At 41.9% G+C, this 22167-nt stretch overlaps 4 protein-coding genes across 5 annotated transcripts; 2 read left to right on the top strand and 2 right to left on the bottom strand.

Moving 5' to 3' along the window:
* Positions 1-12828: 12828 nt before the first annotated feature.
* On the top strand, positions 12829-17384 carry CG11929 (uncharacterized protein). 2 transcript variants are annotated; one of them, NM_135005.2, is made up of 3 exons: positions 12829-13073; positions 13129-13196; positions 14664-17384. In NM_135005.2, the coding sequence occupies exons 1-3, from the start codon at positions 12976-12978 to the stop codon at positions 17255-17257; spliced, it is 2760 nt and encodes a 919-aa protein (NP_608849.1). In that variant the 5' UTR covers positions 12829-12975; the 3' UTR covers positions 17258-17384. The 2 variants fall into 2 exon arrangements, with proteins under 2 accessions (NP_608849.1, NP_001285605.1); NM_001298676.1 differs by having other exon boundaries at positions 13132-13196.
* On the bottom strand, positions 13204-14613 carry Elba1 (Early boundary activity 1). Its single transcript, NM_078748.3, has 2 exons — positions 14523-14613; positions 13204-14464 (listed from the first exon to the last, which is right to left on the bottom strand). The coding sequence occupies exons 1-2, from the start codon at positions 14523-14525 to the stop codon at positions 13376-13378; spliced, it is 1092 nt and encodes a 363-aa protein (NP_523472.2). The 5' UTR covers positions 14526-14613; the 3' UTR covers positions 13204-13375.
* Positions 17385-17662: 278 nt separating the features above from the next.
* Elba3 (Early boundary activity 3) lies at positions 17663-19108 on the top strand. The gene has a single exon (NM_135006.3). It carries the CDS (start codon positions 17801-17803, stop codon positions 18938-18940), a length of 1140 nt encoding a protein of 379 aa, NP_608850.1. The 5' UTR covers positions 17663-17800; the 3' UTR covers positions 18941-19108.
* Positions 19109-19116: 8 nt separating this feature from the next.
* Positions 19117-20854, bottom strand: CG3251 (uncharacterized protein). The gene is made up of 2 exons (NM_135007.2): positions 20710-20854; positions 19117-20656 (listed from the first exon to the last, which is right to left on the bottom strand). Exons 1-2 carry the CDS (start codon positions 20750-20752, stop codon positions 19212-19214), a joined length of 1488 nt encoding a protein of 495 aa, NP_608851.1. The 5' UTR covers positions 20753-20854; the 3' UTR covers positions 19117-19211.
* Positions 20855-22167: the final 1313 nt, after the last annotated feature.

A 22167-nucleotide genomic window follows, 5' to 3' on the forward strand; every position in this document is an offset into this window, starting at 1 on the left:
AGTGGCACTAAAATGTCAGACAATCTGCCATGAGAAGTGACGCTAATGAGCTGACATAATCCTAGGACCTGCGTTGGCGTTACAATTAAAAATACTTAATCATTATTGGCAGACGGCAGAAAGCCATCGTTTGATTTTTTTTCTCCTCCCATTTTGTTTTTAATATTTTGTGAAATATTCCTGGTCGGCGGTGACAAATTAAGCCGATTGCCGAGTGGGACTTTTGATCCTCTTCTTGCTTGCGGCTTGCGTTGAAAAGTTTTCCAAAATAAGTTTTAAATGCGGAGGTAAAAAAATGAAATCTTTCGACCAGCTTATCGCCTTATCCCGTTGCCAGAGAAACTTCTGAAATTCAAAATAAAATATTAAAACCAACGCTAGACCAAAGGTCCGACGTCATTGGCATGCTAAATGCCTGTTTCGTTTATTCATACGCCCCGTTGGCCGGCCTCAACTTCGACCCCGAGATGGCCAGCCACTCGCATAAAAATGCTCATTACAATCGAGCCAAATTTTTATTGTTGCATACATTTGCCGGCGCACTTGAACTGGCTTTTGCTGGACTGGCCAAAAGCCGGAGCAGAACTTATTTATGTTGTACACATATTTGCTGGCAATTTGGGAAAATACATACATACTCCTATATATAAGTTAACTGCCGGCAGTCAGCCTTTGTCTGCCGAAATGATGTTCAATGCCGAAATGGCGGAAGGCCGATAACCTCATTATTCAAACTCCTTCTGGCTGATTGTTGTACTTTGAATATTTTATTAACAGCCCAGATTTTTTATTGCCCGCCTATTTGACTTCAGTTGAACGAAAATGGTAGATTAAAGAACCTTAAATGTTTGAGAAAAAATTCAAATTAACGTGCTGCGGCGGTTTTGAATAAACACCATCTAATAAAATCTGATTAAATTCCTTATGACCTTCATAAAATATTGCTTCTATTATTTCGAACAATACGATTATCGGCGACAAAGGAAGTGGACCTGGCTAACCCTTTTCACGGAGTAATTGTTCACTGTGGCAATGGGAAATATAATGACCCCTGACCCCAATTCACCAATGCCTTTCACCTTTTCTCTGCTCAGTTAATAATTGAGTTGATTTTGTCCATTTGCTTTTCACATTTTGGACAGCTCATGTCGGGCAAATATTTCCATTGAGGATATTTCCAATTATTTTGCCACTTTTGTGTGTCAAAAGGGTTTCGCCATGTCTTATTCTGTTTGCTCAATGTATTTCCCTTATGGCAAAGTGAATAGCAGACGAGGTATTGTTTAGTCGCAGGCAAACAATAATTTTACGGGCAAACAACACTTGAAGGAAATGAAGGATTGGTAAAAAGGTTTCAAATAGAATCTACAAATTACTAATATTTCGGCATTGTCCAAGTACTACAAGTGCCATTAAAAACCTACAGCTGCTACCCATTTTGCTGAGTGCACTAAAGTGAATCCTGCCTTTCGTTGGATTTATTTTTGCATAGTGGCATGCACATTAATTGAGCCACTTGGGGCATAGCCTAATCAGCACACGCATAATGAGCACAATTAAAGGACAAACATAATTACAAGTGAGCTCTGCCCACACACAGCAAATAAAAGGGCAAAAAGAAAAAGCAAGGACCCAGCCAAAAGCCGGGCCAGCAAAGGGGCAAACAAAGAAAGGGCTACGCTGGCCAGGAAAAAAAAACACGGAAAGAAAACGAATCCTGTGCAAACTGGGCAAATGAAATTAACAAATTTCGCTAGCGCATGCACAAAAGGCGAATGAATCCTGGAGGCAAGACTTGAGCCCGATCCCTCCTTATTTACGTATGTAAGTCACACAAAGCGATTTCGGCTCGGCGCTCGATTACACACCAGATTGGGGTTTGCTTGGGGTTTCCTGGCCCAGTTGGGGGCTCGGGTTGTTAAATGCGGTGATAAATGAGTCAAGGTAATGCGTTACATGCGATGATACTCCCGGGAAACCCCGGCACGCGCTCCCCTAATGAAATCATTTAAATACAACCCACACGAGCGAGCTGCCACTCGCCCAGCATCGCAGCCAACCCAACCAACCACCTACAGTCTTCCGACTTTCATTTTCGGAATAGGATTGGTACCTACCGCAAAAACGTGCCAAAGTTCTTAGTCCACCGAGTGTTCGTTGGGTCATTTCGAGGTGCTTGAGGTTGAAACCAGCAGCGTTTCTCACTCAAACTATCGTGTTAGCGCCAGAGCACAAGTTTGAAAACTTAGCAGGCAGAATGAAAACTCAAAAGAATGTTGAAGTTGAAGAATTACCAACTCAATCATTTCTTTCTAATGAACTACTCTTTTATTAATTTAACAAACATGAATGCAAAATTCTTGAATAAATCCTATAAATTTGTCACACGATATTCTGTGCATCTGATATGCTGCAACATTCGAACTTGGCCACATCTATCATCGGGATTCCCAAGGATACTTCCATCTCCGGCTACTGCAGATATCCACAAGCCAGCGTGCGAGTGAGGACACAATTTTGAACTATTTTAGTGCAGACGCAGCTGCGTTTAGGATACTCCCCGGCTGTTGGCTTCGATTTATCTTTGGACGAGTGTCAAGCAGCGTGTTACTTTGTTTAGCGCCGAGCATCCTCATGGATGATGCGCAAACACTAGTACATCGGGTGAGATATAACATTTCATTTTTTACGGCCGGCAGCACTTACGCACCAGCGAGCAAAAGGGCTGGGTGACTGAAATATACATTACTGCAGTTGATGGTTTTCCAAACTCTGGGTCGCTCATAAAACAAAAAAGCCAAGAAACTTGGCAATATGCTAACCAGGCGCAGATGGAAGCGTCCTTTTCATTCCATTGCCATAAATTGCAAGGGAGAACGCTAAAGTCGAGTATGGGTCTTTTATAGAGAGTGCTACGGATGCGACAGCTGCTGTTAATTTGACGTGTCATTTGCAACACTTTTATGATTCAATACCGCCGACAGTGTCTCATCACATAAAACGCCAAAAGCCTGCATACTATATATGCACAATCCTTCTGAGCAGGCGTGCCAATTAAGCCGATGCGACATCAACTTTAAACCCTGGCTCCAGGACTCAGTCAACAAAGAACGAAGCCACAGTTGGCAAAAAGTGGTAGAAAAAAACGATAAAAAAGAGCCGAGGAAACCCAGAAAGATTCAGGCGCATGGAAAGGGGTGAAATGTTTGAGCAAAAGATAAACGCGCTACGGGCTAACAGAGCGCTGGAGGCTTTGCTTCCGTTTCCGCTGCATTTTTGCATTTGCGGACTGGACCACGCCCCCACGCCACGCCCCTGAGCCACAGTGGTTTGCAATGCAAATGTTATCAAGTGGCGTTTAAGCGGGATTGCATAAATTGTGACTGCCATTGAATTATGCGACCCTGTGACTGCATTATGCACCGGGATTTAATTTTAATCAATTCCCCCAGCACTTTTATTTATTTAACATTAATCATAGTTAAACTGGTGCCACTAATTGATATATTATAGCTGTCATCGTTTTAAACTATAATTAAGGCGGCCAGCCGGCTGCCAAATTGAAAAATGAATCGGGCACGGCGAATGCAGCACTTTACAATCCGCTTACATCGACATTTATTGGGAGTGGGTAATTGCAAATGCAAGTGGAGCTTGTTGTTGTATTGAACAAAAACATATATATCTGTTGGGCTCATCATTAAATTATATTCAATTTCGCTTTCAAAGTTTGCTACATGGCTCGGCCATTGAAAAAAGACCTTTCTATAAAATTTGTATTGTGCTTGCACAAAAAAAATTTACTGTCACTGAGGATTTAACTTGGAATTTGTTCGATGCGGAAACCTGAATCCAACTGAAAAGCGTTTGAATATAAAGTTGTTTTTTTCGTGTAAAAAAAAAACAAAATTCTTTAAGCTCAACCAAAGCGTAAAAAGCATTAATAATTTTGATTTTGTTTCAGTTAAAGCAAAGCTTACTACATCTGTAATCCCTTTTGAAGCGCATTCATAGGTCTATCATGTCAATTAAAAGGCTCCACGTATTTTTGAACTCATTTGTGCCATTCGAAATCCCCGAGCAACACAACCAAAAAATGCAAAATAAATTAACCCAAACGAGGGCTTCTTTTACACAAGGCGAACACGGCGTATGCGCGATATTTTCTGAGCGAATGAGATAAAAGTGTGCGCTCCGTTGATTGAGTTGAATAAATTATGGTTGCATGTTGATTAACTGCAGCCCGAACATTGGTAATTACGTTGCGGACTGAAAAGTGGCCAAAATTAAGCTGAGTAGAGGGCAAAAGTATACAACTTCGGCATTTTCATGAGCTGTCAGTAGCTATTAGGGTAAAATCGACGCCATTTTAACCAACAAAAGGCGTAGAGCAGCTTTCTCATGGTAAAGCCTGACTAAAAATTCACCCAAGGGTGTATGGGTGATGTGTCAACTTAGAATCGTTTGATGTGAAAGCGTTTGGCAGCCGCAGGGGGTTTATGTCAAAGTGTCGTTAATAATTAAAATCCTATGCATAAGTTAGTACATGTAAAATATGTTTAATATCGACTTTAAATACCAATTAGGCTCACCCTTTTCTCTTCTTTTTTAATGACAGTTCAAAGAGTGATTGATGTTTACTAGTTGACCCATAAGAGCTTAATTCAATTTCCTCAGACGTCTTTATTGTTTTTACCCTCATGGCTGTCGCTGACATCTCGAACAAAGGAGCTTTATCTTCATCCATTTCCGAGAAGTAAAATAGTCGCTGACACCTCACTCGATTGCAATAAAATCCGTTGGATAATCGATCGATATGCACATGGAAATTATACAGAAGTCTCCCTTGGTCCCCAGAATTCTTGGCCCCAGCTCAACTTGCCGTTGATGACCGTGTGTTGGTGTTGAAAAATTCATATATAAAATTCGTGCTGCCGAGGCAGAAGTCATCATCAACCCCTGATGCATTAAACATTGACAGCCCGAAGATGGGTTCCAGGTTAATCAACTTAACGCACTCGCATAATACGAACGAAAAGTTTAATTAAAAGCTTAATTAATGAGGGGGGGGGGGGGGGTCGCAGACGACAGGACGTGGCGTGTGACCTGTCAACCCGCCGGCCTTGCTGCCACGCACATGCTGGCAATTAAAATTAAAATTTTATGCTAAACTAAGTAGCAACTCAAGGCAAGAAAACGAGACGTTCACCTAAGCTACCGTGCAAGCGGCTGGCAGCTAATACCATTCGGCTAACGGGGCGTATGCATAATAATGCGAATTTCTCGCATCCTTGTGCCACAGGTCGCTTATGTGATTAATATTAATTAGCCATTTGCATGCAAACATTGTGTTGCACTCGGCTCATACAAATCATAACTTTTGTGGCATAAGAAATGTATATCACATTGAAATAAGTTACGCTTTGGGTATGTGTAATTTGTTTTAATATGTTTTGTTTTATTATCTTCATATGTCTTTAGTTTTCTTTCAACTCACAGTGTTTTTTTGCATAGTCAATCTACCAGAAATATTCCATTACTGCTTGTATATTCTTTGCGAAGTTGGTCTGTGAATTACTACATCAGAATGTTTTTATTGGCTAAATAAATGGCTGAAATTCCTTTATCTCATCTGCCGTGTATCTCAACAGAATGTCAACAGGAAAAAGAGCAAAAAAGTCGTAGAGAAACTGCATGTTTTGCCCTTCTGTGACATTTTTGTGTATATTTGCACGGATATTGAGTTCACATTGGAATCGAGTTGGATCAGCAAACGTATCTGTGTCAGCTCAAGAGGCTGTCTGTCTGCTCCTTTCATTTTGACCAAACTTTGCGCCACACTTTCGCAGGACAAAACTAATTTTGCTCCTGGCATGTCGCGCAAATCTCGTTCTCCAGGAGCTTTCGATTCAGGCCCAACTGGAGCGTAGCGTATACGACGTGTTGTTCGAGCGAAACGAACAGTTTTTACTTAAGTTTTTTACATTTCTTGTCGGAGTGCCACAAATGCCTGTAGTGGGATGTGTTTTGCTTGTTCTCAACCGTGCTCTTTTCCATTTCGATGCTGACACGTCCTTGCTGTCGCCTCCTCATCCTCCAGAAATCCTCAAATTGCTCCTGCACCCGCTCGTTATTTGTTACTAGTGCTGCTCTTCACTTGAATCTGTTTTTTCAGCAATTTGACGTTTTTGTGCTGCGCTATTCTTGTCTGTTTCCACATCTCTGAATGAGTGTTATTCTAAACCTAATAGATTATTTGCCGCTTTACTGGAGAAATAAATTTCCTCTTTTTGTCGCACAGACCTTGAATTATGTTGTTTCGACTGTCAGGAGTTGAGTACACTGGCAAAGTATCCGCATACAAGAAGTAACTTTTTATTTATTTAGCTATACAGAAACATTTTATTCAATATAAATTGCACTTATTCATTCGAACTTAAAAAGAAACTAAAATATATTCATATTTTTTATGAGAGCTAAAATATGTGATTTTTTGAAGGTTTTTTTTTTATTTTTCCCGCCATCCGGTATTGTGGATCTGTCTTCGACACAAATGTCTGCGAAGTTTTTGCCTGGCAAGCGGGATTCGATGGGACTTCCTGGTGCACATCTGGGCCATGTCTTCCCGCCATTTCTGCTTATGCGATGCGATTTCGCAGTCGAAGCTTAGCCAAGCATGCTGGGAGGGCCAAGATTTAGAGCCATCGAGGCCACGCCCCCCCTGTTGAGCAGCCGTTTCTGTGTGCAGCCGCCCAAATCAATGGCTAATGAAGCGCACGGAGCGCAGGTGATTGCAGCCGAATGCCATAAAAGTCAAGTATCCGGGCGGAGTTTAACCGAGCAGCTTCCTGCGTTCGGCTGCACGCCTCATTTGCTGCACAAATACTCCAGGCCACGCCGATGCAGTTATCCTGCCGAGTTCAAGGCCGAAAAAAAAGGGGAATGTAAAGTTGAGCAAATAAAAAGCACATAAATTTTTTGGCTGCCATCAGCAGCAGAAATTGCAAATGCAGCGCACTGCAATGATTTGTATCGATGTGATATACTACTCAGTGTAAACACGTTTGCCCCCCCCCAAGACCTGGTAAATTTTCTTTGATTTTTACGGTCACGACTTGGCATTTATTTCGACCCAGACAAAAAGTTCATTCAGCTCGATATTGATCAAGTTGAACTTGAAGTGCAAAGTTTGCTTTGCAGTCGACACTCGGCAAAGCTGACAGAGAATGGGCCCACTGAGTCGTGACCTGGAGAAATGCAAATATATTTACGAACATTTAGGAGGAAATCAATCAATTTGTGTTGCCTTGACAAGAGACACACAAAGTCAGAGTAGATCAGAAAGGCGATACGAATACAACGCTATTTATGGAAAATACTAGTTGCGATGTGAGCCTCGATAAGAAACAAATTATAATGGGAATCAAATAATGTGGGCTTTAATTGTTCATGCTTAGCTCATTTAGAAAATGGATTTACAAAGGTCAATGCAATAAATTACATTCAAATCGAATTTTTCGAATAAAATGAATCACTTGAACAAGCATAATTTTAATACATTCATTTATCACTGTTTGCTTCCTCGTCCTTCTTCATTTTACTGAAGTTTTCACCGCCCGTTTAATTTCATTTACAAATCAAACGTCAAATCATTTCACATATCAGTGCATTCCATCAGGCTCAAATGTTGTCGTTTTGCCTCGTTATAGCCCTCTCAGTATGTGTACGCCCCCTGGGCCTTTGAGCTTTCTGCCTTCCATCGATATTCAAATATGTCAGGTCGCCTCTTATTGATTACATTGCCAAACAATCCGGAGACACATTTGGAGCCATTGTTGCGCCCATTTTGCGCTTCATTTAACATCGCCTGCTTTTGGGTACGGAAAGTGTTTAAATGCCGCTTCCGACTTGATTTTCCCTTTCGCCCCTAACATTCAGATGATTTGAGCAAGATGTCTTGCATGTGCCAGTTTAATATTTGAGAACATACACGAATTGTACGTGTTTTATTGATTTTCATTTACCAAAGTATTCATAAAAATTGGTTTCTGATGTGTTTTTTATGACTGCGTATACCTCATAGGACATCTTGTTTCGGATACCTCGTAAACATTTTTATTTCAATGTGACAGTGGGTCAATAAAAAAATGTTCATGTTCTCTTTCTTTTATATCAAATATCCTGATAAAAAACAATGACTTTATCAGTGTAAAATGTCAGAACTAAAAAGTAAACAAAAAAAATAAACACTTATTCTACCTTTAGAATTTACAAATGCAATTATTCTTAGAATCAAACAAATTTCTTCCACCGTGCTCGTTAGTCGCTCGTCTTCGAAAATGATGCCTTTTCAGACAAATTAAGTGCATTAATAATGCATGAAAACATGTTACAAAAATATTGATAAAGTCGCGCTTAATTTTGGCAGCATTTCCCACAGCTACCAGAGGTGGTCTAAGCACTTCAAATGTGAGCAATCGCACGTGGCACATGCGGCGTATACGTAATTTTCGCATAATCATGCGGTGTCCCATGCTATTGAACACACTCGCACACACACAGCAATAAACCTGTCAGTGCGGCATTAAAAGTAAGTCTCTAAATGTTATTTACACACACACACACACAAGGACAATCAGCGGAAAAAGGAAGAAGACAAAAGGATCTGCAATGGAAGGAGCATCCAAAATGTTACACAGAAAGAAATTACCATTTTCTATGGCTTATGTCTGTTTGGAGCTAATTTAAGTGTACTAAAAACAATCATTTGGAAGTTGTTTGAAAACTATGTTTTATATTGAATAGCATTAATATTTTAGATATCTAACTATTATGTGATAGCTTTAATAAAAAAATATTTCCTTTGTTTAACCCATTTTAAAGATATTATTTCCTGTACGAGACTGCGATTTGGTTTTATTTTTGTGCCGCCATCAGAAGATCGTAAAAATTAAAATGATTGCCCAAACTTTGTCCGCTGCACGTGTAGAAGTTTTGTCATTATGTTGAGTAGCGCTGTCGTTAATGGGTTTCCATGTGGGGGCGAAACTACAGAGCTCCCTGGTAAAACCCCATCTCCAATTGCCATCGAGCTTTAGTTTACAGCAGCGAGCAAATTGTCGACATTCGCTTGTCGATGGCTCAAAGCAATTGTATTGCCATAAATCAAAGGTCCACAAAGTATTCTGAACTATTTTTTATTGTTCCTTGCTGTGAGTAAAAGCGTAGTTAACTTAATGAACACGTTCCATTTGCAGACAAAGCCAAGCAGCAAATGAACTTTGTTTTCAAACAATGCAGTGACGATATAAAGCCCTTGTTTGTCCTAAAGACTGAAATGTCGTCTTTCATTTTAGTGAGTGATGTTAACGTGGCTCTGTTGTGCAAACACGGTGCGTATGAGTGATGTTAGTTAACAGAGAATAGCTTATCCTTTGTATAATCTTAATATATTATTGTTAGTATCAATGTAGTCCGCCCGCATATGATCTCCGATTAGTTCTAAATATATATAGCAAAACTTTTGTTTCATACCAGCATCTTTGTGCGGTTAAACAATAATTTCCCAACAATTCCCCTTGGCTTTTGATATTAAATGTAGCATGCCCCGAAACCAACCATTTCTCATTTCCCGTTTGGCCAACATCCACAAAATTTCTATTATAATCGAAACTTTTTATTGGCGCAATGCGCACTTGGCGAAACTTTAGCATTTCGCACGAGCTCAAAATTACTTTGTCCTGGCGAGAAAATGTCCTGCGGCCACTTGACGCATTAGCGAACTACAAAAGCGTTACATTCGCAGCCATGAACATCATAAAATGCGGTAATTGAAACCAGCATTGTTTGGCAATACAGGGAATTTGCCCAATCCAATGAGAATTAGTCTTTTTTGCGGCAGCTGATCAGATTTTGGAGGATAGCAGCTTACCTGCCCACTAATTACGCTAATTATCTTTACGATTACCTGGCTAACTTTGCGCTTTGTTCGCTCCTCGCATTAGGGTATTTATTATTCAGAAAATCTACTCAAAACTTGGCACAATTTTCCATGGTTCATGACGAGCAATGTTGTAAATTTTTAATTAATTTAATCTAGCTGGCTGCTTTTCTATATTTTTATATAAAGTGTGTAAAAATATATATCATAAGTTCTGTTATTTTACATAAGAGACCTATACATGACCCGCAGAAACTGAATGAACCATCTATTTTGCTTTAGCAGAAACTACACAAACTTTTTAATTAGCCTTTTAAAATTTACTAATCGAATTTATACTTTGTTGGCATTTTTCTTACTTACCAGAATGGGCATTTCTCCTAATATTTAACACAACTGCCACCCAGCGATGGATTCAAATGGAAAAGTTGACTCGCTGGCATGTAAGTCGCCTGGAATGACTTTCCTCTGTGACTACACGGCAAAAAAAAAGGGGGTGTCCCAAAATAACACGGAGCCCAACCGACGGTCCCATAGAGTAAACACAATTCAATTAACTCGGCGCTCGTTGTCGGTCGGTTTTTGGGGGCATTTTTGTGTAAAGGAGCAGGCACCGTCGACGCTAAAATAACTGAAAGCGACAAGCCGATGATGGCACATTGCCAAGGACTGAGGAACAGGAGCAGCACTGCACAAAACCTCCAAATAGTGTATAGTATATACTAATTTTAAAAGAAGTAAATTTTTGTAAGAAATAAAAAGTCAGTTTCTAGTTAGATTAAATCAAGAACTGTTACTTCAAATATTTTGATCTGTTTGGGAGTTTCGAATTACTTTATCCCAGTGCACATGCTGCAGTTACTAGGTGCATGCAACAAGCCACAAGAGCAGCGCGGCTACAACAAAGCATTTGCATTATTAAAATTTTCATTTGGCGGCCTCTCTTGAAAATAAAGAACCGGCTAATTGAGGAAAAGGCAATCTTTAGATGCTCTCAAATTGAATCTGGTCTGGTTAAAGTTTCCCATTCTGGCTTAAGTCGAAGGTAATTGTTGCCACAGTTTATAAGCAGACTTGAGTACCATCAAAGCGTTTTTCCCTTAATCACTAGCTCACACTGTTTTGACAAGCCAATGGAGACAATAACTATTGCATGCTTAATGAGCTAAATGCTGAAAAACTTTGACTTAACCGAGCACAACAGGCGTCAACGTTGCGTATACTCATTCATCATCTGCAAGAAATTTAAGCAAAGCAGCAGCTGAAGTGTAAATGTCACTGTCAGCTCAGTTGGGTGACTGAAATCGAAGGCAGTTTGTCGTCCAGGGGGAGGTTAATCGTGTGTCCTACTCTGTTATTTCTTAACCCATTAAAAAGTCCTTCGGCGAGCTTCTCAAAAGATAACAATTTATGAAGCGAACTTTAAATAACTGGTTATATGCACTTAGCAATATTACAACCACAACTAACAATAACTATTTTTAAACCATCAGGCAGGGTATTCAAGTCTCTACTTGCACTCTTCGGCCATTGTTACTTGTGATCCTTATTGCTTCTTTTATTGTGCGACACAGTGGTTGGTTGTAGTCATCGTCAGAGGAGCAGCACATTCAATGGATGCGATGCGTGGCTGTGGCACGGAGATGGAGTCGCACGACTGCCGTTGACACGTTGGGGGAAAAAACTAGGGTTTACCGAAAAGGGTAAACGACGGAGCCAAGGTTCCGGGATCTTTGTAGTGTGACTTTGATTTTTGGCAAGGACTGAGGTGCTCACTTCGACGGCGACTTACCTTGGAGTAATGACTTCATTTTCCGCCGCATTCATTTCCAGCAATGTCACGCCTGGCCGCGGCGTCTTTGTTTTCATTTTTCAGCCTTTGTTTTGTTTCTTTAAGCTTTAAAGTTAAAGCCGCAAGGGAAAATCCACCACTTGTTTTCTTCTTTTGCGGGAGATTGGGCTTCGGCTAAAAATAACTTGGCAATTCTTTAAATTTGATACGTTTTTTTTTTTGTTCGTCGGCCTCGTGTTGATGGTGTTTTATTTTTAAGGCCAATTTGCCGAGTGGGTAGTTTGCGGGCTGGCCAGTATTTTATACAATGTTTCAATTTGCCATCACATAGACGCACCATTGCCATTGTGTGGGCGGTTGTGTTCGTATGATTGATATCAATTTTGCTTTGATGAACGCTCCAAGGAATTGCTAGAGAGTTTATTTATTATAGTTTTTGGGTCGCCTATTCCAATTCCCGTCCTTCGTTGCGATGAATTGTTTGGGAATCACATTTTTATACACTTTCTGTCCTTTCTGTTTGTGGTCGAAAAACGTAGTTTCTCCATACAGGATCATAGTGTGGTATAACATACAGATATATTTAAATCACTCGGCATCTGCATATCAAGATGTGGAACATTAGATGAAAAAATCAAATATTTACATATAATACATTCTATACTATACTATACATACGTAACATTGACACACTGATGGCCAGAGCGACAACCGAAAATTGATTATTCCATTTATTTTCCAACACAAATGCCTCGGGCTGTGAGAATTACTCATCAATTTCCACGTCTTGGGTGCATGTGTGAAAAACGGTCCTTGAATATTGTAAACTTCCATGCTGTATTGACTACTCGATGGGCAAAATAAATAACACATTGTGTCTGGGGAGGCAGACCGAACCAAACCCAACCTGCTTTCGCATAAAAAAAGTAACTAACTTAAAATTTTATGGTATTTGCCTCAAGAAATCCATTTTGCATTAAACAGGTCGCATATTTTTATTTATTTTTATAAATATAATAACATATAACTATGTCTGTTTGTAATGCTCAAAACTGATTGAAGCACGGAAAAGTCACAAGTGTGAACGATACGTTATCGAAATTCGATGCTGTGTGTAAGATAGCTTTTCCCTACCAGTGTTGCCACATGGAACATAGAAATGAGTAATAAATTATGTACAGTTTAGACAATCAGAAACATTTTCTTTTGCATAGTCCAAATTATTTGTTATATTTAGTGTCCAATGAGTGCCCCGAACAAAGAAATCGTCAAAGGGAGTTTGACAGCACAGCAAATTAGACAAAAACACCAATATGTACGCCTGATAATGTTATTAAGAAGGTAAAAATAAGACATTCTCCAGTGGTTTCTCCAATTTCACAACGTGCACTTTCAGAAGAGTCTATTTCCCAAGGAAGACGAAAAGTGATTACTCCCTGACCCGCATCAATTTCAATTCCACTGGTGAGTTGGGTAAGAAAGTGGGTTTCTTTATTCAATTGGTGTTATCGGCTGTGCCGGGACTTAGTATACTGTAGAATCAGAATTAGGGTTTTAACGGGTAAATGGACCTACTTTCGGGAATTCATTCCTAGAAAATGAAAAAGGAGGTCTTTCCCAGGGAGTTTCCATGGAAAAGTTTCCTACTTTGATTTGCGCTGCATTCGCGAGCGTAGCATCTTGTTTTCATCCGCACATTTGGTGGTGATGGCAGTGCGCACTTCCCGCGGAGTCATGTCCAGGCTGTTAGTCATCAGATAGACCAGATCGGCCACCTTGAGCGGATCCAGCTGCTGTTTGCTGGGACGGGCACAGTCCCTAAATGCCGGCGATGGTTTTCCGGATAGCGTATGATGGGCCAGTGTATCCCGGTCGAAGATCTCGCAGAGCAGCTTCCTCGTGATCGAGGGTCCGGTCATGTCCCAGTTGATGGCACTTAGGCTAATGCGGGAAACTTCGGTGCCATTGGGACCGATCGTCACCATCGGCGATTCGCCGTCCAGGTCGAATTCGAAACCAGGACACCGCCGTTTCGCATTCGGAGTGGAGGTCACCGGTTTCTTGATACGCTTCCTCTTGTTACCCATTGTCTCTTCTCCGCCGGGCACATAGTCCTCATCGTCATCGTCCAAACCAAGATCTTCGTCGTTTGTTTTCGGCGTCGAGGTGTTGTGCTCATCGGCTCCATCGCGAAACGCGTTAAAAGGCTCCGAACTCTGCTCCTGATCCTGGTCCTGCTCATGAGACTGTTTGTGCTCTGGCTCCTGATCCATTTCCTGGACCTTTTCAATTTCGATGGTGAGGAGATCGAGAGCCTTGCGCTTACTGCGCTCCCATTGCTGGAGAAGCTTCAAACGCGCCTCATTTACCGCCTGGATGGTGTTCCTCATCAGCTGCGAGTACTCCACATCCTGCACCATGTCATCGAAATCCTGATCCGGTGAACGCTGTGTCCTTAGCAGCTTCTCAGCAGCCAGTGTAAGAGTTTCCAGAGTGCTCAGCTTGCCACTATCGGACATTTCGATGTGTCGCATGGCGGAATCGGCAAACTCATTTGCATCTTGAATGCGCCGCACCTTGCAGTCATCGCTCTCCTCCTCCGTAAAGGAGTCATCCGTTCGCAGGCGGGCGATGATCGCCTCCACTTTTTTCTGCGTTTCAGACAACTGAACTGTCTCGGGATCATAGGGCAATAGGGTCAGGGCGAATTCCAAACGCTGACGGCGGTTAATCTACAAGGAAATGATTTTTTATTTTAAAATGCTTGGTATTTGCTTCTATTTAACTTACCATTGTGCTGCTTGTTGTCCACTTGCAAACTGAATTACTGCTAATAAGTCAACACCTTATATACCACCAATGCGAAAACCTTTACAGGTAGTTTCTTCCAAATACTGATTAATCCTTTTATTACCCTTTTTAATTTTGCAGATGCTTCCATGGCCGATTCGCTGCCCACCGGGGCGACTGCAACTCGCCTACCTGCCGGAGCAACTTGCAGCTGTCGTTCCATTTCGGGACGCCCGAAACCCGCTGCCATCGCCTCGGAATCAACCCAAACCATAGCTTCCACCGAGGACATGGGCACTCAAACCGTCTTCCAAACGGATCCCAATGAGGATTTCGATTGTGGCCAAGATGCATCCACCCAATCGATGCTTAATATGCATGATGTAGAGACTCAATCGATTCCAGTATCGTCCAAAAACCTTAACAGCATACAAACGCAAACGGACTATGAAGAACCAAAAACTGTCCGTTTTCCGTTGAAAAAATATTCGAAGACTGAGCATGAAGAAAAAAGACCTAGAAAATCGAATACTTCATTGCGCAAATGTTTTTTCAAGCGCCCATTAATCGTAGTCAAAGGCGGCGCTCTTATATCTTCCGATTTTACAGCCAATATCCATCAAAGTAGAATGGAGAACGTATCTGTCACTACCAGAAAAGAAGATAAAGAAACACAATATGAAAACCATTTTGGGACACAATCAAATAGTTCAGACGATCAGCCTTCAGATCCTTCAACGTGTTCAAAAATCCTCGATAGAGTTCAGAAACTGGAAGCCATAATGAAGAGACAGGAGCTTTTTCTAAGGGATCTACAGGGCTCTGTGAAATCGTGGAAGGTCCAGGAATGCAAACCCTCTGATTGTAGGATCATATTTCAAGGTAAACCGGAAGCATGTGAATTGCCAAAAAAACTAGAAACATCTGATCAGGCATCACAGATAAACGATATACACGAGGAACGCAAATTGCCAATAAAACCGGAAGGTTTTAACCAGTCATCCCAGAAAAAATATACAGCTCGTTCCGAGGAACAAAAGTTGCCAATACAACCTGAACCTTTTAACCAGTCATCCCAGAAGAAATATACAGCTCGTTCCGAGGAACAAAAGTTGCCAATAAAACCTGAACCTTTTAACCAGTCATCCCAGAAAATATATACAGCTCGTTCCGAGGAGCGAAAATTGCCAAGAAAACCTGAAAATGTTGATCAGGCTACACAAAAAAAAGATACAGCTAATTGCGAGTGCAAAACGCTATCCAAAGAATTTATTCAAATATTTTTGAAGCCTGAAACTGCTCAAGAAAAGCAGAAATCAAATAATTCTCAACGCACCACAGATACCCCAATAAACTCGGAAAACTCAACTGGTCTACAATGCAGTAGAGAATGTAATGGAAGTTCTAGCAAAGACAATCGGAGATGTTGTAAGGCGAATGGATATGAAATGCATCTGAAAGGTGACCAATTCCCAACTGCTAAACAATGCTTAAAAGATACCGAAAATTTTCTAGAACAATTTAATCGGGTTTTTGCTAAAACAAAAAGCGAAGAAACACTTTCCGACAAGTCTAGAAATACTTCAGCTTTCTCTGCAAATCCCACGAAACAAAATGATACTGAACATGGGGTTGAAAACTTACTGGGTGAAATTGTTAAAAAACCCAAATCAAAGGTTTCCTCCACATCTTGCTTGGAGGCAAAGAGTTCCGAACAATCCAATAAAAGTGTAGAGAAGGAATTATACAAATCCTTTATTGAACAGCTTATTAGTCATTTCACAAAATCCAAGTCGTGTGAAAATAATCAGGCGCAGAATGCCCAATCAGAGTCCTACTCATTCGATCGCTTACTGCCGGAATTCGTAAAAATGTTTACGAGATCCAACAGCCTCGAGGAGGACAGACCCAAAAAAGTGAGCATATCAGAGAAGAAAACCATTTTGGGTGCCAATCCGATGACCAGCTTCAATTGTTCGAAAACTCCTCATAATATTAAATCCACTGCACTGAAATCGGAACTTAAGACGTCGGATATGGAATTGGATGCGAACGGACGTAGGGGTTCCTGTCAACTAGAAGGAGAATCTAAACCAAGTGCAATTTTTAGGAACACCCAGCGGATGAATAACCCGCCACGTGGTTGTCAATACTGTGGCGATGGCAGTCTGCCCATTCTGGATTCCTTGATGGATGAAATATTTCGGCTAATTGGGCAGCGGCCCTTCGATGACGTGGTCCTTACCATACTGCGTCAAGAGGATAATGTCTACCACATCAAGGTGCGTGAGATGGCAACCGGCAAGGACCTAGGCTGCATTCTGGGAAGTGGGAGGGCCATCAACCAAGCTATCGGGATAGGATTATTCGAGGACATTCCCACGTTCTGTGAGCTGGACAAAAACAGGCAGTACGATCCCAGGGACTGTCCACTGGACGAACTTTGCCGTCGGCAGTGCGGCGGTGAGATTGCACCAGATGGAAGTGCCGACAAGGAAAGGGTCGTCGAATTTTGCACTCGTGTGCTCGGTCTGCCCGCTGGACAAGCGTCCCGCTTCTTCTCCGTGACCAATGCCCTCAAAATGGGAAATCGAGAACTAACTGGCCGAGGAGCGGTCACTAGTAGCTTGGTTGACAATTTTTCTTCTAAGGATTTGAGCGATGTGGCCAAGACATCCAGTTTATTCCTACGCATTATTTCTGGCCAGTGTAATGACGTTCAAGATGATGAATAGGATTCATCATATGGGTTCGATAGCCATAATGCACTTTAGCTTTCATACCATTTAAATTTCCCTTAAGACTTTGTAACAACATTTTTCTAGAATTTTTTTTTATGAAAATATATTGTCTTATTTTATTAAATTATTTTCCTATGTAGAAATGTCGCAAACTTGCAATTCGCATTTATTGCCACTAAGCAGCTGCACATTGGGAAAATCCGCTCAATCAGCGTCCTTCGCAGGTAATACACAATTAGAACATTAGATCCCAGTATGAGCCGGACCAAGTTTTAATCCCTTCGAACTGACAGATGTTAGACATTAGAAAGCCTAGATAAAAGTATGGAGTTTACGGCAGGTAGAACCATTTAACTAAACCCATTTACATCTATAAAATAGCTTGCAGCGAGGAGGAGTTCATCAGTTTGCCAAGAACTCTTCACCTATCAAGACATTCAAACAAGACGCGTAGAAAAGAACCAAAGCCAAGCCAATTATATCAATTAAAACTTTGTTCAAATCTTTTCCGAACATATTTAAAACACATCCGCCATCATGAGCAACATCAGCAACGACAGTGGATTGGATGACTCCGCGAACAGTGGAGCCGTTGTCAGCGCCAATGGACCATTGGCAGCGACTCGGTTATCCTGGTTCCTGGCCGAAGTCGATGACGGCTTGATGAAGGATGGGAAGCCAAATGGTCGACGCCGTCTCTGCGTTCTCCATTCGATGGAACTCCTAGAGTCAGATGTTTCAGACAAATACATGACCCGATTCGTAGAATTCCGGGTCAATGGAATGGTGCTGGAGGCGAAACTCATACTGGCAGCGGATGAGAGGCGCCTGGTGGATGCAGCATTGCTGTCCATGAGCAAGGAGGAGAGGGAAGATGCCGGCGGCCAGCAACTGTTGGTCCAGTACACCGAGAATGAAAAGGCGGGCGAGCGCCTCATCCAGAAACTTGTTTCTCCAAACAATGTAATGCTGCTGAGCACCAAGCCCGAGCTGAAGGGTAATCCTCTGGTGAGGTTGGCTCCCGGCTGCATTGCCCACATCCTATATGCCTACGAAAGTCGTGATTATATGGAAAAGATACTACTGCACCTGAAAGCGCGAAGCTTTGATCTCGCCTTCGATGATAATTTGGAAGCTGAACCGGAGGCCATGAATGATGACACTTGGATGCTGGTGCAATACAGTCCCGAACCGGAGATGGTGGTATACCAGGTGGTGCAGTACAGACAAACCGTGTGGAGGAAAGAGAATCTCTTTAAGGACGTTATTGCCTACATGCAACTTCCTGGTAGCGACATCGTCCTCCAGGCGGTGGTCATCAGCTATGGCCAGGACAAAGAGGTCCAGGACGCGAAGTATGAGGAGTTGCAACGATTCTCTTTTGATATTGACTTTCCACTGCCCGAAGAACTGGAGAAGCACCCCGATCACATGACGTCCACCGCCCTCTTCTCGCGAACCAGCTTGTATCAGAAGGCGGAGCAGCGGGACACTACTGGAGAGCACAGGGAGTTGCGAAAAAGTCTGGAACAGATGAGCGAAAAGGCGCAGGGCGAGGCCCAAATGATCATAGATGCCTTCGACATGGTGGACAATATCAACAAGAATCTGCAGAGTCGTTTGTCCGGAGAGGTGCGATCGGTAGTGGAGGTCACATCCGGAGACGAACTTCATTAGTTGGCAAACACATCACATTTTCTTTATACATATATAGTCTACTAAGTTTCGTTGAAAGTTTAAAACTTAAATGGTAAATATTATTAGGCTAGAATTAAATACTAATTGTAAACTATATGTTTAGGTAATTTGAATAAATATATAAAGATCTGCAAATGATAAACGTATAAATATTTCTGTTTTTCACGTTTTATTCTGATTTTCGACATGTTAAACATGTTAAATATAAATATTTAAATTGACATATTTGTAAAAACAAGAAAAAAATATATTAAAATGGGGCAGTGCACTGGGGTGCAGGCGGGTGGGGGGCATGATCAAACGCAAGCATGTATGGTGCGTTGTGTACAATTATCAAAACGTGCATCATGACCGACGGCGGACCAACTCGTGGTTGTTGGACGAAAACGAACGATCCTGTCTGATGTATCATCAAAGGATTAGGCATCAACGGCCGGGTGGGTTCCATCCATCTAGAGGGCCCGAAAACAGGTGGCTGCTGTGCTGTTACGTTAACCGGACGAGGATCGGCCACCGGTGGTGGTGGCATCGAGGGAGCCGTACCAGGCATCGGGTCAGGGACGAATCCTTGCTGATCACCTTGTACCGACTGTCTCCCCATTTGGCTATTGTGGAGACGTTGGGGCCGCTTGCGAGCAAAGTCCCAGGCCTTGAATTCATCTGGTGGCAGTGGATGTAGATTATCGGAGGGCACATCAACCAGTTTTCCCTGCTCCTCGATAAACACTTTACAAACGGACTTCTTCTTATCGATCGATTGGATGTAACAAGCGCTGAGCAGATCGCGTCTATTGGTATCCAACTGCACCTGGCACTTAGCTCCCACCTTGAAGTTATAGTCGCCTATGTAAATACCAAATTCATACGCTTCACGACGAGCTTCAATCGCGCTAGTCAGCTCCACGTTACGATACCTACAGGGATCCATTGACTTGGCTACCAAATAGGAGAAGGGAATGTTGTTCTCCTCCAGAAGGATCCGCATGCAGGAAAAGTCGGCAAACTGTCCGCCCATTGCTAGCCTGCGATTATGAAACGGGCACATCTGGGAGTTTTCAAGCAAGCAAATGGTGCTCTCAGGGCGATCCAGCTTGAAGCTTCGTCCGTTGCGGCACAGCAAACGGATGGCGCGGCCGCGCGAGTCGAACTCATATTCAGTGCCCATTTTGAAGGTATCTGGATACAGCATCCATTCCACAGCGAGATCAACATCTGGCAGGCGGAACAGGTGCTTGTAAAGCATCTTGAAGGACACAGACTGGCAAACGGCGGCCATATCGACGTCCTGCATAGTCAGCACGGTTTCAAAATGCCCCATGCTGTTCATAAAGATACGTAGGATCTCCTTGTAGTCCTTGTTGTAGGTGACCATCCGGCCCATATCGAAGGGTTCGTAGATGATGACATTGCGGCGGTACAGGTGGCACATGGCACCCAGTTCCAGTATGGTGCCCGCCGTCTTGGTCTTGCCCAAATGCCACAAGTACTCGTCGAAGTCTCCACTCACAAATCGCCGGAAGGTCTTCCATTTCGTGAACATATAGCGAACGCACTCCATCCTCACTTCGTAATGAAGCATCTGGGTGTCGTACACCTGCTCAGCGACCACTCGAAACAGACTCGAGGCATCCCCTAGCATATGCTTCCGAAAGAGTTGACGTCGCTCCAGGAACCGATCTATTGGATCTCTTGCCTCTGTGGGAAGACTTGGTTATGGTAATTGTGTAAGATGCAAATCCCTGACCTACTTCTAACTTCAGTGGAAGCCAAGCGCTGCAATACTTCGGACATTATTGTTGGGTAAAATATTTTAGTACTGGGTACTTAAATAAAAGTTAAATCAAGTCGCGACTAATAGGAAAAAGTTCAAGGAAAGCCACGAGTTTCCTGCGTCGTTGCCAGATGTTGGAATTCTGCACTTCCATTATACGCGTTAAAAGTGGAACAGTGGAAATGAACACGAAATTTGCCTTCAATACCTGTTCTCCTTAAGCTCCTGTGTGAAAGCGTTATTATGAAATGCAAAATTGTAGCTATGTGGCAACACCGTCGAAGGGAAGCACGTGAGAAACTTATTAGCCAAATAATCAAAAATCAAAAGGATTATTGGTCACATTGCTGTCCTCATGAAAGAGCTTGGCAACCTTACCACTTAAATTTTAAATTTCGATTCTGAACATAGTTAAATTGTATTTGTGAATCTATGTTAAATTGCATAAACTTTATAATGTGGTACATATCTTAGCATTGATTTATTATGCTTTCGAGTGGAGCTATAAAACATGAAGAAAATAATAGAGCACATAAATAACTGCATAAACATTTAGAGGCAAACGGCTCAAAAATGCAGCAATGGCATTCAATAAATTCGAAAGCATTTGACACATCAGCAGGTTGGTAATTAATTGATAGACAGAAATAATCGAGTGAATTATGTTCGTATAATTCGATTTCAACACGTGTCGCCATCAATTTCTATCGAAACAGCTACCATGTGCGATGCCCCACAATTAACTAAGCGCTTTTCCATTACTTGGCAATCATGGATCATTCATGGGATGGATTAATTCCGCCAACCGAGCCACTTCATCATCAACACAAATTTCTAGAGAAGTGAGTGTAAGACTGACTCGATAATGAAGTGTACGGAAATAGACAAAGATTTAGGGGTTTCTTCCGCTCCCCATCGGGATATTGACTTGCTGATTATTTTTATTTGGCCAGGCAGAGCGCTTCAATTGAGACATAAAACTATGCCAACACACGAGCATAAACATTTATACACACGATTAGGAGTGCTGTTTGTTTTTATGTTTGGTTTAGCGCTTCCGTTTGTGGCCACCAAGAAATGCCAGCACACACTGCGTATACGCATTAAATGGCCCAGAATGAGATACAAACAAACGGACAGTGGGAGAGAAAAAACAAAAGCAAAAATTGGGGAAACGAAGGGAGCCGAAGCCCAAACATTTGGCGCGATTAAAGTGTGCACTTCTAGTTGTATAAAACATGGCCCATAAATCAATGAAAAACTAATCTGAAAATCAAAAGGAAAACACTGGGGGATTTGTTTTGTGCGAAATGAATTTGGCTGGCCAATAAAACGCACGTGAGAACCCATACTGCACCGAAAAGTATTTTTATCCTTTTGTTGAACTTGTTAAAATTCACTAAAAATGCAAATCAATTAAATTAAAGCAACAACT

The sequence above is a fragment of the Drosophila melanogaster genome, chromosome 2L (assembly GCF_000001215.4).
Source record: "Drosophila melanogaster chromosome 2L".
Classification (NCBI taxonomy): domain Eukaryota; kingdom Metazoa; phylum Arthropoda; class Insecta; order Diptera; family Drosophilidae; genus Drosophila; species Drosophila melanogaster.

Bases quoted from the DNA above. Each gene is read 5' to 3' on its own strand.
- CG11929 (NM_135005.2), top strand. From the start codon at position 12,976: ATGAGTGCCCCGAACAAAGAAATCGTCAAAGGGAGTTTGACAGCACAG. The intron at 13,074-13,128 runs GTAAAAATAAGA...GTGCACTTTCAG, and splicing joins CTGATAATGTTATTAAGAAG to AAGAGTCTATTTCCCAAGGA. The intron at 13,197-14,663 runs GTGAGTTGGGTA...TTAATTTTGCAG, and splicing joins CATCAATTTCAATTCCACTG to ATGCTTCCATGGCCGATTCG.
- Elba3 (NM_135006.3), top strand. From the start codon at position 17,801: ATGAGCAACATCAGCAACGACAGTGGATTGGATGACTCCGCGAACAGT.
- CG3251 (NM_135007.2), bottom strand. From the start codon at position 20,752: ATGTCCGAAGTATTGCAGCGCTTGGCTTCCACTGAAGTTAGAA. The intron at 20,657-20,709 runs GTAGGTCAGGGA...GTCTTCCCACAG, and splicing joins GGCTTCCACTGAAGTTAGAA to AGGCAAGAGATCCAATAGAT.